The following is a 15,633-nucleotide window of genomic DNA, read 5'->3' on the forward strand; positions in this document are numbered from 1 at the left end:
GCTGAGCACATGGGTGTCCAGGAATATACCAGATACACCCCCAAGAGCAAGTTTCTAACAATTGTAAACCTAAGATAGGAGGCAAAACATATAGGCACTATTCTATCACAGGGTAAGTTTCCAGCACACTCTTTCTGTATTTGGGCTGCAATGGTGGCTGGACTGAGAACACCAGCCATTAATGCTCTTGGCAGAAAGAAATGCCAAGCAATGGGACCAAGTTGTGGCCAAAGGATGTGGTGAATAAACAGGGTAGTCCACTGACTTTTACCGAGCCTCTCTTTTTCCAGGCCCCTTATCCCACGAGGGTATGCATTTTGGGCAGTATGCCCTCCTCTTCTGGGCAGAAAACCACCCAACTTCCAGTGAACATGGCCCCCAATTTAGGCCTTGGCCACCTGGGCAGCTTCAAGTGCTTTGGTAAATGGAGGAATGGAGTGAGGAAGCTTTGAATGCCACTGTAAAGCATTGCTCGTGCACTTGTAGGGAAATAACTTAGGCTGCAGTCCTAAGCCCCTGTACCTGGCATGGGTAGGACTGGACATGATTAGGATTGCACCGTTAGTTAAGGTAATGTGACATTGGCTACCATGGTCACTTCGATTTTCAGACCATTGTCAGATTGTTTCCAGGCATATTTGCCATACAGTAAAAGATAATCCCAAAGGTTGGCAGAGGGCTAGGAAACCCAGATATCAACATGCTCTACAGGAATACAAAAGGGCACACAATTTTGTGGTGGACTGGCACATGTCCCTGAGACAGCTTGGATACAGCATTCACCTCTGCCAGAGGTGTGTGTGTGTGTGTGTGTGTGTGTGGCAGCATTTACCTTTGTTCCAAAGGATGTGATGTGTACCTGCAGAATCTAGTCACAGACATAGTGATAAAGGTATTAGAGGAGAGAAGTAGGATGCAGGTGAGCGTGTGTGTATATTGTCATCCATGGTTGTGGCTGTGCTAGGGTGTTAAGATACAGGGCAAGGGGCTCACCTGTAAACAGGGTCACCAGGCTGGATGCATCTAGGTTACCATCATAAAAAATTTAGGGAACTGTGAGGTCAGGACATTTCTTCATTGAATTGTGGGCACAAACCTTCCCTTAGGCAGTGTGCTCAGGTGTGAGAAGACCACCTAGAAACAATTTTTTCATGGAAAGCCAGTCCCATACCCATGCTAGCTAAGAGCTTAGTTAACTGACCATTTTATTCCATCTTATGCTTTGACATAAGTGTAATGATAAATAAAGCTGTGGCCATTATACTCTGAGAGTGCTGTCCATCTTCTTATTGCCAACCACAAAACTTTCATTTTTGCAGATGATTGTGTTTCCTCTGCTCACTTTGCTTCAGGATACAACAGTCCACTGAGAGACCAAATCCTTTGCCTTTGAGAGCAGCAAGCTGTGCCTGTGGCTTCTCCTCATTTAAATGTGCTTGCCCATAGAGTCAACCATTTGCTTCTTAGGAATCTCATGATGAAAAGCTTTGATAACCATTGTCAACATGATACTACTACAGTAAAATGATTTTTTTTGTAAGATTGGTTAAAAATTTTCTAAATTACTGTGATACCACCCTAATGAAGATCATACGAAGTGTCATTGAGACCTTGGAGTTGGGGAAACGGGAAGCAGATATTGCATTTTAAAATGTATGTATTTTATATCCACATAATCTCAAGATACTTTCTTTCATGAAATAGGTTTTTTTTCTCATATAGACATAAATACAGTGTTAACTATGAAAAACATTACAAAAAGTGTTTCTGTTTAATTTAACAAGTAGAAAAATATTACTAGCTTACATGGCAATTATGACTCTAATATTGTACAGAAGTAATTCATAGATTTTACAAATAAATTATATTGTCAATGCCCTCCTTTTCTAAATGTGCCCTGGAGCATTTAGGCACACCAGATGCTTGTCTCTATAACTTAGGACCACACTCAGTGCCAGTCAAATGTTCTGCCAACAAGCTCAAAGAATTTCTGATTAGGTTCACGAAAATATCCGTGTAGCTTTTCAAGTAAGATTGGATCTACTTTGGGGTGTGCTCTTCCTTTCGACTCATGTAAACACCTATCCCTGCCACTGTCCCTTAAGCAGTAAAAGCCTTTTGTTTTATTGAAGTAAAAGTTTGAAGCATTTATCTGAGGTGAGAGATTTAGAAACCTTTCTACTTTGACTATCTCTGGGAAAGGATCTTTGATTAACTTATCCCCATCAACAATGTGAATGTGATCCAGAGGAAAATATTTCAGCCAGTTTTGCATGTGAAAATAATACAAGCTCCTGTTTATCGCTTTGTAGTTTATGTTGAGTTCACCATCCTTAACCAGGAATTCTTCAATGGAGGGATATAGCTTATGTTTTTGCATGTGATTAAAAAACACTTGCGTATAGTCCGACAGCACTCTCTCTGTTGGGTCTCGTAAGATAAGGAGCAATCGGATAAGTTTGTTCATTCTATAAACTCTTTCAGGCACTTTTGGTGAAGTGAAATATGCTGGAGTTTTCTCCACTGTTATCTGGTATGGGTATGAGAATGGCATTTGGCTCACATACCATTGCAATCCATTTGAATAATGCTCTTCCCAGTCAAAGAAGTGGACTTCGCTTTCTGCTGCTGCCATAGCAGGATGGAGGCTTAGCATCTCTAGTAAGGCTCTTGTTCCACCTTTCCGTACACCAATGATGATAGTTTGTGGAAGCCGCTGGAGTGTCCCATTGAGGTGGGCGCTCTCTTTGAGGTCACCTTTCCTAAAGGGCTCTTTCTGAGTAGCAGCCTCAGCTTTAAAACTGGCAGCAGGCCTGGAAGGAACTGCCTGAGGTTGAACAAAAAGCAGTGCTGCTCCCAGCAGAAAAACAGCCATGGCAAAGGTCCAGTCTTCTCTTGCACTACCAGCAAACAGGACATGAAGAGAACATCACTAGGAAGCTGAGGTCCTCTTTTTCCGCAAAAATGTATTTCTTAAGCAGATTATTCACTAGGAACATAAAAGAAAAGAAAAAAGCAGGTTATAAATGTCAGTTCAAATATTGCACCTGTGCTCAGTATTATTTTTACTTGAGCATAAGAACTAAGAGGTTTTCTCTAACTTACTTGCACTTATGAATATTCAACCACCCCGGGAGAAATATATGGTATTTACTACACATTTAGAATATCATAATTTCCATTTCAGGTCTTTCGTGAGGATCACAGCTACAAGAAGCAAATCTGCTCTGTGCCTGTATTCTCACAAACATTCAATATGAACACAAGTACAAGGTGAACACAAGTAGCTTGTCTATTGTATCTTTGGGTCTTTGGGAACCCAAATGGAAAATATAACATGCAGAGGGATAGCCATGTTAATCTGCTGCACCAAACACAACTAATTGTTATATATTTAGAAGTAAAACATTTCCAGAAGTGTTGGACATGGGAAAAATGGATCTCTACAAACTTTCATTAAAAAAATGATTTTTTGGGGGGAAAGAAGTTACTTGAAAGCTTATGTTGTGGTGGCCATAACCACAAGGCAACACAATCTCTTGGCGCTTTCAGCAGCAGCACTGCTGAAACCCAGCACTGCCAGATACTCACTTCCATGGATTTTCAAATGACTGGAGAAACACTAGAATGCTGAGAACCCCGTGTGCCCAGTGCTAGAGGTCACTACGTCTCAATACAATGCATCTTTAAATAACTACCGCATTGTTAACAAACTGCTTGTGCCCATCTTCATATTCCGTTCAAAAGCCATTGGCAGTTTTACTAGATGTTAACATCTAGGGTAGTAATTCTGCTGCTTCAGAAATGATATATGAATCTACAGTATATGTAAGGCTATGTATAAAGGTACTTAACAAGCATTTAAGAAATCAAGATTAACATGACTCTCTTCATTAAGGACAAGCGAGAGATAGGATGGAGAAAATGCCCCATGCAATGAATGGCTACCCAGGGTAGGTAGAATGGAATGTATTTTTGTGAGCTCTTCAATACACTCCCATAAGGGATTCCACACAGTAAAGTGTCAGAGCAGTGGAACTGAGCATTTGTGTAAATGGAAAATTCCTAAGAAAGCCCAGCACAATCACGTTTGACTTCAAAAGATGAAACTTCTAAGAAGAACAACAATGAAGTAAATATGTAGCTGAAAGGGAAAGTCAAGGGGGTCAAGTTGTTCCAAAATGCTTGCAAGTTAGTTAAAAATCAGAAAAATGAAGCTTGGCTAGAACACATACCACAGAGATGTAGGAAAGGTACTATCAACCTGAAGAGAATGCAAGCATGGTTAACAAGCCGTGTCAACAAGGCTAAAAAAAGGCATTAAGACTTCCCTGAGAACGTGGAACCTTTCCCCAAATGAGGAGTTCAAAAAAGAAACACAAACTCTGGCAAAACAAATGTTAAGAAAGTAAGAAAAGCCACGCTGGATCAGACTAGAGGCCTATCTGGTCTAGCATTCCTGCAGTGGACAACCAGATGCTTAAGGGAAGTCCATCAGCAGAACATGAGCACAAGAGCATTCACCCCACTCATGTTCTCCAGCAATGGATACTCTGGTGAATGTTGGACAAGTCGGGCTGGATGAAAGGAACTACTTCACATAGCATAAGCACATAATTAAACTATAAAGGTTTCTTGTGGAAAACTATTGAAAATGCCACTGATATGTGCCTGCATATGATGCTGATTGGGATGTTCAGAAAAAGCATACACAGAACAGTCCATTAATATTTTAAATATGATTCTGGTTTTTAAGAGATCAAAAACATTCTTAAATATTCCTTTAACCTTTGCCACACTTTTTCTCGAACTCTCATTCTCTCATTTTTCCCCATTGCAGAGACAATTGTGCATCTAACAAAACAATTGCACATCTAACAAAAATTTGCTTCCTCAGCTTTGCATAATATCAATAGGCATTTCACATACAGAAATCTTGACAAAATAAAAAGATGATCATGGCAAAAACTATGATTATACACAAAACTGCATCGCCTTTGGGGTGGCAAGGCTCAAGAATTAATTACACAAATTTATGGCCATGGTATCTATATGAAACCCCCAGGTTCAGTGGCAGTAATGCTAGCTAGTAATACCAGCTTCTGGGAAGCAAAAGCCGAACAAGAGCAAATGCCTTCAATCTTGGCCCACTTCTAGGTTTTCAACAGGCATCCAGGAAGCAGGATGCTGGATCCAGCAGGGCTCTTCTGAGGACACAGCAGTTTCCCTTTTCCTCATGAGAATGAAGAGCAGTCACCCTTCTGGGAAAACTGAACGATGCAAGTCAGGAGTATTGTTTAGGATTTTCGAGTAAATGCTTGCCCTGATCACTTTTGTCTTTTCTTTTTTCAAGGGGAGCAGAGTTTACCAATTGCAACCCTCTTCCCACACAGAGACCATGCACGATTCCTACCAAGCAGAGCCCCATTCTGGATCTGCTTCTGTGCAATGAAACCCAGGAAGGGGCTTTGGATATGCAAAATCCAGTACATGAATATAATCCAATCCAATCCTTTCAAAACGTACAGGGCAAAATCAGTTTTAAAATGACCTGCTTAACTGGGTTGTAAATCATGTCAATGTTGTGGATCACATTTGTTTAGGCTCTTTCAAATGGAGACAGATACCAGCTTCATTTATATTGCTTACCAGTTTCAAAACCAGTACTTGAAATGAACCAATTTATGGAATTAATTCAATAATTTCCGAACAGCATCTCAAAGTAGTTCCTATGATTTTTGCATGAAATGAATCTGAATTAAGTTCCTTTTGCAATGGAACTTCATGTGATTTTTAATTTATGTGTGTGTGTGTTTCATCATCACACTTAGTTCTGGTGTTAACTTAGGCAGAAAATGCAATTGGGTGGGAAAATGTACTTTAAGGTATCACATATGTCTTTGTGAATGCAACTGTGGTGTCCACATTCAGACAATGCAGTGGTGCAATAAGATTACCACTCCATCAAACAGAACTGAGTATTGTTCATTGTACTGTATATTAAACCCCAGTGACATCATCAGGAATGCAGATCAATGCTTCATGAGAAGTGGTTACAGGAAACCAGGCAGAGAGCCTTCTTGGTAGTGGTCCCTGTGAAAAACCCTCCCATCAGAGATCAAGGAAATATACTATTTGCCTTTTAAAAGACATCTGAAGGCAGCCCTATATAGGGAGGTTTTTAATGTTTAATGTTTTATTAAGTTTTTATATCCATTGGAAGTCGCCCAGAGTGGCTGGAGCAACCCAGTCATATGGAAGGGTGTTGTTGTTGTTGTTGTATATTGCCTGAATAATGTAGGAAAGCAGTAGTAGCAAGACTGTCCTGGTGCCTCAGTAAGCGCTGTCCGATCCTGAACAGACATTTGGCTTAACTACAATTTGGCTTAACTGGGTTACTGGCATGTGTGCCAAACTAGTTTGTTCTATTTAATTCAAATATTAACTTTCTTCCTATGCAAGAAAATATATACAAATGCCAGCTGTTTGTGCAACTGCTAGGACATGATAAACAAGATATATGCAAAATATAGCTTATTTGTTTCCTATATAATTACAAGTTACTGTAAATTATGGTATTTTTATTGGGACCCATTTAGAAATGCAGATTCTTGTAAATTATTATCTTCTCAAGGAATAAAATAGAACAAACAACTAGCAGATTTTGTTTGGTATGACATGTTTTATTCAGAAATCCATACTTTCTATATTTAAAACATTCAAGAGAACACTTCGGAATTGGACTATTTGTGGTTTCAAAACCCTGCCAGCAGAAAAATAGAACTTGCAGTACAACCAACACAAAAAGTACTTTCAGAGAGAACTGCTCTTGAAATGAACAGTAGGAGACATTGGGTTGCATCCAACAATGCTATTCCACTCATACAACACACTTCCACTTGCACAATGGAATTTCCCCTTCCTCTCCTCCTGCCATGCACCTCCAAATGTGTTTCACAGCACTGGGGACTCTCTGGAAGAGATTTGGGGTGTGTGCACTGGGGAAACTCAAGAAAGGGAAGTTGTATTGCATGAGCCAAACTCCACTTCTGCAATGATGGATACAACCCAATGATTTCGAGAATCAAGAGTATTTTGTCCGACAGGTTTTTTCCAGTTGTACCCATGAGAAGGCTAATTAGTTAGGAAGGAACTCCCCGTTTGCTGTAAGTTAAGAGAATAAGAAGAGACCAGCTCGATCTGGCCCAAAGGACATCAGTCCTAACAGCCTGTATCCCATGGTGGCCAACCATATACTTCTAAGATGCTAGCAGGCAGGGCACAAAGGCAAGAGATGTGGAAACAGTCTCCACGAAAAGCAATTAGACTTATTTCTAACGGTCACTTCAGAAGTTCTGCAGTGGCAAATCTGTGTTTGTCACTAAGGACTGCTGCACATGTTACATTATAGGTGCATAAGATGTTTGACATATTTATAACATCATTTATGCAATGTGGTTTTTTTACAAGGCAGCTTACAGAAAACCATAAAATAGTGTAATACAACAAACTATCAAGGCAGGATAAAATACAGAAAAGTTAGCACATTTATTATTCATATCCCACTTTTCCCATTCTATTTTGATTGGATACTTGCCTCCCCTCCATTTCAGCAGCAAAGGACAACAATAAAGTAAAGAAGTCAACACTTTCAGAGACTGAGGATCAGTACAGTATTGTCAGCACAGTACAGTACAGTACAGGGTCTTCCATTTTTACAGTGCATTTTGCAGTCACCAATGAGAGCTTTAATATGATGGTGAATTTGTAAAAATCCTGTGAATTCAAAGGGATCCATTTTAATTCTACTAGATCTGGCTTCTACCTAGACCCCATGGAAAAGCATTGTGTGTCTGAACTTTCTATCCTTTTTGGGGTGTGGGGAAGGCAGTTGGGAAGAGAGGAGTAACCAGGAGATTGGTGGTCATGGCACTTCCCTCAAAATTCCAGATATTCCTTTGGGTCCAAAAAAGTTGGTGACCTAGGACTAGGTTGCTTTTTGCACTTAAAATCAAACCTAGAAACAAAGTAGTAGTGAATGAAGCTGGTGTAAAATTAGTGTAGTGTTCCAACAGCCTGGACCTTGATAACATCCTGGTGTGAACATGACCAACAATGAGCTGGTTCAGATGTAACACCAAATCATGGGTTAGGGACATGTGCATGAGCCTGATTTCCAGTGCTCGTTGTAGAGCAGGACAATCCATTGCTTGCTAATTCACTTGAAACAGCAAACTGTGCTTTGCCTCAAATAAGGAAAGGAAGTAGGGAATGACTGTACTCAAAGGGAGATGGGCATAGCCAGCCTCATGTAAAATTAAGTTTTGATTTTGCATTTGAGTCACCTCAGTGTACAATACAGGGCAGAAAGCCGGGATTAGCCACATATTGTCAACTTTCTATATGGTTGCAAATCCAGATTTGCTGCTGCTAAAGTCTGAAACAGCCTTGGCTATTTACTATTTGAGGAGTTTCACAAGTCCCAGCACTGACATTTTATGGCTGCCCTAAGAAAAAACACACTTAAGATCAGAATGTCCCTATGTTGTTTTAGCACAGCCTCCCAACAGCTATGGTCCCATCTGCAATGGTACATAAGACATATCCTATGCAGAAGTACCATTAAGAGCCTACATTTATTAAATGCTATTATATGCAAGATTCCAATCATGTCATCTTTTACATTTTATACAGTTTACATTTTTTAGGCCATTAAGAATAACTCTGGGATATTGCAGCATGCTCTTGACTTCAGTACTGCAAAAGTCCCAAAATACAGGCTTTCCTTAGCTTCTCAACAATATTTTTTCAAAAACATGGCTTTTCCCCTCCACTCAACTTATACATTTTATCCTAAGTGTTCTTTTAATTTTTAATTTTTGCAGAAAGATCCAATCATATTTGTGAACGAGAACCAAGTTGTGAAGTACAACATTAACATTTTAATCATAAATATATGTGTGAAAAGCATCTCCCTGAATTAATTGGAACTTAGTGAAGGCAAATTGACAAATGTATATCATGTCTGCGGGACAGACTAAGGGCAGAAGAGCTCTCATCTAAAGTTTGTTTGAAATGAATTATCAGCTCCACGCAGCTACTTTGGAAACCAGGGAAGTGTTCTGAGATTATCAGTACTCCTCCTTTCCTCCCCATATAATCTCACTACACCTGCTGCTATTACCTCTGTGAGGAAAGACACAGAGAGCAATAGTTTAAAAGAGCTGGTGTAATGCTGTGGTTAGTGTGCCAAACTGGATCATGAAGCTCACTTGGGCCAGTCACCATCGCTTAGCCTACCCCACAGGGTTGCTGTAAAGGTAAACTGAAAGAACTATGTACACTCCCCTGAGGTCATTGGAGGGAGGAAGGAAATGTAATAAATAAAATGAAAAAAGACAAATAGGCAATGCTCATCCATGGAGCCATTTTTAGAAGTTAGCAAATAATGTTGTTTCTTTAACAAACAAACAGAAGTATTTCTTCTTCTTAGAGAAAAATAGCACACCATATATAGCACATAATATAGCACACCAGCTATAATAAAACAAGGACCTCACAAATATTGCACACATTGACATATAATAAGAGTGCCTTTTACAGAGTCAGACTACTGACCCATCAAAACTTGCACTACTGCAGTGACTCTCAGATTCCTAGCACCCAAACCCAAAATCCTTTAACCATAAGTTTACACATCTTCTATGTGTAAAATAGCACTCTGCTGTAGTTGGTGGATTTACACATAAGAGAAACACAGGGTTCCCAAATCTATCTGTCTCTTAGTGGCAATGTGGGCACCTCTGCAGAGGAGAATTCATGAACACCTGGTTGTGGTTAAGAGAACGTAATGCAAGAATAATGTGCAAAAAATGTCACCCAGACTGAGGACCAGATAAAGGGTACTTCAGCACTATCCAATGCCCAGTATCCGCAGTATGGTGGCTGACAAAATAATACACAAAAATGCTTCTCAGACTTTGTTTTGTTTGAAAGGCTAAGACAGATGATGCTATGCAAATACTGTTAACATCGCATATCATCATCAGGAGACTGATGCTAGAGGTGGTGGTAACATATTAGTTAGGGTGATCCCAGATTATCTGACATTCTATTCATTATGGATGTTAAAATGGAGCTAGAGGCCAGGATTTTTACTGTTTGTCAGCCATTGCAATAATGCCTTAACTGGACCTAAAGCAAGTTGACATTATGTCCTGTTACATAGCTGCATCATAGAGTTTAAATTCATATCTGAACAAACATTCATATGTGGATACATAACATGGGGGCATAGCGAAAGCTAAGCCAAACAGAATTTAAGAAAAGATATACAGTACTGAAAGACTCAATCTTTGGCTACTGAGACAACAGGTTTGCCATGTTTCATTTCTGTATAACAATTTTTGGTGCTGTATTCATCTGCTTGTGAAAAGATGAGTGTGAAATTCACCTTCTGTCATCTTCCGAATACTGTGTTCTCTCATGAAGGCAATGAAAAAAACCACCAGCATATGCTTAGGATGGATTGCAGCATGGAGACTGCCAAACATAACAGAACTAAGACAGCAGTATCACCAAGCAAGTTCGTGGACTAAGGAAGAGCTCCTTTGGGAACTCTTAAGACAGAAGCCAGCCACCTTAAAAGGGCCCTGGCTGGGTCATAGATCCGAGGCATACATCTGAAAAACACCCAAAGTATAGCATTTCTGAATTTATCCTCACTCACATGGACTACTACCTTCCAGTGTGTGGGAATGTGAATGTATCTGTCCATACCTGTGGCCCGAAAGAATGGGCTCCTGCTTGAAAAGCTCGTAATTACACAACTAATTCATTAAGTTGGCACCACACTCTCCTTTTCTTGTGACTACAGTCCAACTCAGCTATTTTTCAAATATGCTGATACGCATAGGCTGTTTCTCTTCACAGGGGATAAAGGACAGAGCTTCCTCTTTGACACAAAGAAATATCTAAGTGGCTGTCCGCTGCCACTACACACCACTTGAACATCTAAGAAAGCCAAAGGACTCCAAACTTCGCTGCTAAGGGACAATGGCTGCAATCCTAACCCCAATTGCCTGGGAGAAAAACGCCCCCCCCCCCCAGATATTTATAGGACTTATTTCTGAGTACAAATGGTTAGGATTGTGCTGCAAGCTGGGAATCATAAAGTTCTCCAATTCTAACCTTACCTCTGCCAAAAACTCACCATCAGGCAAACCACCCTGGTTTCAGCAATATTGATTTACCCGGTAGGGATTGCAATTAGAGCGTTTCTGTGGGGCCTTCGGCATGTTCTAAAACTGCTGTGCAAATGCCAGGGATTTTTCAGAGTTCCGGAGAAGGCGGTTTGGGGGCAATTTCAGTTTCATACACCTGTCCAATGCGACCAGCTCTCCCTTGTGAACCTGTTACGGAGCGAGTCTCGCTCTCTCCTCTTGCATCATCGGGCTCCCTTATAGCCCTTACAACGGGGGCGGGGAGGGGCTCAAGTGGAGGAGAGATCGAGGCCGGGAAACCCCCCCCCCCCCGCGGGCGAGAGGAAGCCGCGAGCGCGCGCCCAGCAGCAGCAGCAGCAGCAGTCCAGCCTGGCGCGCGCCCAACCGCGCACGCAGGTGCTCCGGCGAAAAGTGATCTCGGCAGCGTCGCCGCCAGCGGGTCTCCTCCAAGCTCTCGCTCGGCTGGCGCTCCCTGCACCCCGGATGCTGCCGGCTCGTGTGCGGCAAAAACCAAAGCCTGCTCTTCGCGCGACAATGGGCTCCCCCACAAGTCGCGCCTTCTTCCCTCACAGCGCTCAGCCCGGCCCTCCGGGTCCGCCTCACGCTGCTCTTAGTGGTACTGGGGAGGGTGAGGTGCAGGGAGTTGTTAATGCCTCCGTAACGCATCCTAACCGCCAGCCTTCAGCTCCCCGTCGCCGTGTACCGGGCACGCCGAGACCAGCCGAGTTCCCCGCTCCCCTCACGGAACTTCGCCGAGTTACCTGCCTGGCAAGCCCTTACCTGGGGCAGGAAGCAAGAGCCGCGTCCCGTCCCGCGTCCCGGGCTCCGGCGAGCTGAGTGGCCGCGCGGCTCCTTCTGTGCCATCGGCTCCCCAGGCGCGCGGCGGCGGCGGCCGGACTCGCGCAAGAAGCGCAGCGGCTGCTGGTGTGTGGCGCGCCCCGCGCGCGACTGGCCAGGTAGGCGAAAGCGAGCCGGACGCGTCGGCAGCCAGAGCCCCAGTGCCAGGCAGGCAGGCGGGCAGGCAGGGCGGGCGGGCGAGCTCATCCCGGAGGGGCGGGACCAGGCAGGCGGCGCCTCGAGGCGGCAGGGGAGGAGACGGAGGAGGCGCTCGGGGCCGGCGAGCGCCCACTGCTGCCCGCCTCGTCCGGCTCCAGGCGCCGGCTGCTCCTGGCGGGGTGGGGCGCCGCTTCCGGAAGAGGCCGCGGAGTCGCGGGAGGGGCCGAGGTGAAGCCTCTCCTCCTTGGGCATAAACCCCAAGGCTGGTTCCCGGCTCCAGGCCTCGTTCGCTCCAGAGAAGCGTCGTTCAGCCCGCTTCATGGTAAAGCCATGTGTGCAGCGCGGCTCCTTCTCGCCCCCTCAGAAGCGGGTCCGCCCAGCCGGGACAAGTGTGGGACAAGAATCCCCGAAGAAGCCTTGGCAGGAACTGAGAAGCAGCTGAAGGCTCCCTCAGCTGGCGCTGCTCCCTCGGCTCTTCCATGGCAGCTGTGCCATCTCAGCTCACCTTAGTTCAGACCTAGGTGCCCCATGGCAAGTTCTCCTCAGGGGCTTTTGACTGCTTCAGTCACTTGTATCCGTGTCCTCCTGGCTTGTAAGATCTAGCAAAGAGGAGAGAAGAGGACCAGCTGCATCAAGGAGACTACTAGTCCCTCTTGAACAGATCAAATGTTCCCCAGCCACGTGAAAGAGGTGGCGGGGACACCATTTCCCTTAAAATAAGCCCTCTTTGGATTGGGACCATCTTTAAAATTCTAGGCTGGTTCCCACATGCCTCCTTTCTGGGCAAGGTTCTGGAGGAGCCAATCAGATCCAAATGCTCTTGGATGAAACTGATATTCTGGATCATTTACAGGTAGGATTCAGACCTGCCTACAAGCGGTGGTGCTGGGGGGCCTGTTGGTCAGCCTCATGGAGCCTTGAGTCTGGAGTTCTGCAGAGTTCATGAAACCACCGAGTGGCGGCACCCACAGTTTTGAAGTGTGTTGTCATTAGTATGCTGAGAACATACAACTCTCTCCTTTTCATTGCAAGTAGGTTTGGCATAGGATGTGCTGAGCCATGAGCTGTAGACAAGAACAAACCTTAAGGAGAGAGCTTAACCATGAGCCTGAATTCAGGTGACACACTAAGCCAAACCTTGGCTTAGCTGCACAGCGCAGGGGTGGAAATGACATGGTGGTGGAGGAAAGCAAAAGAGTTACAAGCTAATCTCCTGCAGGGCTCAGCAAACTTTTTCAGCAGGGGCCTGGTCCACTGTCCCTCAGACCTTGTGGGGGGCTGGACTATATTTTGAAGGGGGAAAAATGAACGAATTCCTATGCCTCACAAATAACCCAGAGATACATTTTAAATAAAAGGACACATTCTACTCCTGTAAAAACATGCTGGTTCCCGGACCCTCCACGGGCTGGATTTAGGAAGCGATTGGGCCGGATCCGGCCCCCGGGCCTTAGTTTACCTATCCATGTTCTGGAGCCTATGTATTTGTATGGTCCCAGTAAGCTATAGTTTGAATTACCAGGTCTATTGAATAGCATTCCTTGTCAGTTAAGCCATCATGTGAAAGCCACATACTAGCATCTGTTTAGGCTCAGATCCATTTTTGGAAGCTATGCTTTCTGCCATCAGGAATACCAGCAGCTCTTATTCCTACTGAATCCAGGTGGCCAACAATTAAGGCAAGAGTGGATTGCACTCAGTTAAAGTATATTTTAAAAGTTGCTTCTTTTGCACCTATTGAGACTCAATACATTGTTATTATTTTCTATCCATAGCAACTGTTGTAAATTTGCAGGCCTAAACATGCTTATCTGGAAAAGATTTCAGCTGAAAACAGTATGTTCTCCTTTTTATAACAAATGTGTTTAGGATTGAGGTGCAAAGGAGGAAAGTATGATGAATAAAACCTGGCAAGCAGTTAAGGGTGGCAGCATCAACAAATATCCAGAGACAGTTGTTATTTTTCCAAATCTGGGTTTGCTTCAATTATACAGCATTTAAAAATGGCATGTTCCTGAACTATATTTGTTCCATTTCCTGACAATTTAGTTCTAGGTGCAACTGAGGAAAGTGTCAAGTTCACGATTTCTCTTCAACTGTTGTGTTGAAACTGACTGAAATTTATGTCTGCCAAGTGTGTTTTCGTGATTGAACTCCTTGATGTGAATCTTGAGTTGTCTTGAAAACAAGGGCAAACTTTGTGGTTTTAGAGAAGAGATTTGGGCCTACAACCTTATAACAAAAGATATGTAATATTTTACCCAAATTTAGGTTATTGAAAACATGCCACACATATATTTTTGTGCAAAATTTTTAAAATTCAAGCTTAATAGAAACAAAACTAGTGGGAAAATTCTCCTTTTGGTGCTGAATAAAAATTTGCTGATTACAACTAGAGTAAAAGTATTATAACTGAGAAGAAAAGATCTCTGTCTTGTTTACCCTATCAGTAAGTGTAGACCCATTTTGTATGCATATCCACATAGACCTTTTAAGATCACTTAGATTAGGGATGGGGACCCTCATCTAACCAGGAGCCCAGATATTTATCTCCTCTATGCCAGATTGGGCCCAGATTTGGTCCAGATTTGATAGATGAGGCCTCACACCTGTCAATCACCCGGCATCACATTGATGTCAGGTGATGATCATTGGGACATTGGGCACTGTGTAGGGCTTGCAAAGAGCCATGTGTGTCACTTTGAAGCTGCTTAATAAAGCTTTAAAATATTAAGTGAAGTAGGAATACTTCTAAACAAATAAAGATTCTGACTAGATTCAATCTGCATCATATCACGTATTCTTCATGGTGTTAACATTAATAATGAATGAACATCAACTTTTGAACAATATGAAGGATTTTTATAAAACAGTACCCTTTGGAATTTCTTCTTTGGGTTCCAAATTACCTGATATTGTTCCAACACTGCACATTTCTGATTTTTATTTCTGGTTTTCATCTAACCTGCTGCTCTTATACTGTTTGCATTTCTTTCAGCTTGCATTCCTCTGCCCTCAAGGCATTACTGATGTATTCTAATAGATGTGCACATTGACTAAATCACAGTGTAAAATGGAAGCCTCGTGCCCTCACATCAAGGTTTCGTTTTGCACTGCTTTATACAATGCACATATGTGCTGTTACATACAGGTACCTTTTTAGTTTTGTGAAATCAGATCAAATGTAGAAGCCTTCATGAGTTCTACTGTCAGCACACATTGGGTTCATCATGGCTCTCTCTGCTTCTTTCACGCCCTACCCAAATTCCACTCACACATTTACTCATCAGTTACACAAGACGTCAGCTGAAAACTCTGGAAAACAGGTTTTTATTAAACAGCCACCACCACCACCCCATTCCACATGGAAAACAAATTCTGAAATTGATAGGAATTTTAACAGCAGATTAAAATG

The 15,633-nt window shown here is 42.9% G+C and overlaps 1 protein-coding gene and 1 long non-coding RNA gene across 2 annotated transcripts in view; both read right to left on the reverse strand.

Annotated features, from left to right (window-relative positions):
• LOC310770307 overlaps positions 1–15,633 on the reverse strand; it is a 473,978-nt gene that overhangs the window by 218,522 nt on the left and 239,823 nt on the right. The window lies entirely within an intron of this gene.
• On the reverse strand, positions 1,749–12,151 carry HS3ST1 (heparan sulfate-glucosamine 3-sulfotransferase 1). Its single transcript, XM_083629844.1, has 2 exons — positions 12,003–12,151; positions 1,749–2,989 (listed from the first exon to the last, which is right to left on the reverse strand). The coding sequence occupies exon 2, from the start codon at positions 2,873–2,875 to the stop codon at positions 1,949–1,951; it is 927 nt and encodes a 308-aa protein (XP_083485970.1). The 5' UTR covers positions 2,876–2,989; positions 12,003–12,151; the 3' UTR covers positions 1,749–1,948.

The sequence above is a fragment of the Podarcis filfolensis genome (genome assembly GCF_964270895.1).
Source record: "Podarcis filfolensis genome assembly, chromosome: 9".
Taxonomy (NCBI): domain Eukaryota; kingdom Metazoa; phylum Chordata; class Lepidosauria; order Squamata; family Lacertidae; genus Podarcis; species Podarcis filfolensis.

Bases quoted from the DNA above. Each gene is read 5' to 3' on its own strand.
- HS3ST1 (XM_083629844.1), bottom strand. From the start codon at position 2,875: ATGGCTGTTTTTCTGCTGGGAGCAGCACTGCTTTTTGTTCAACCTCAG.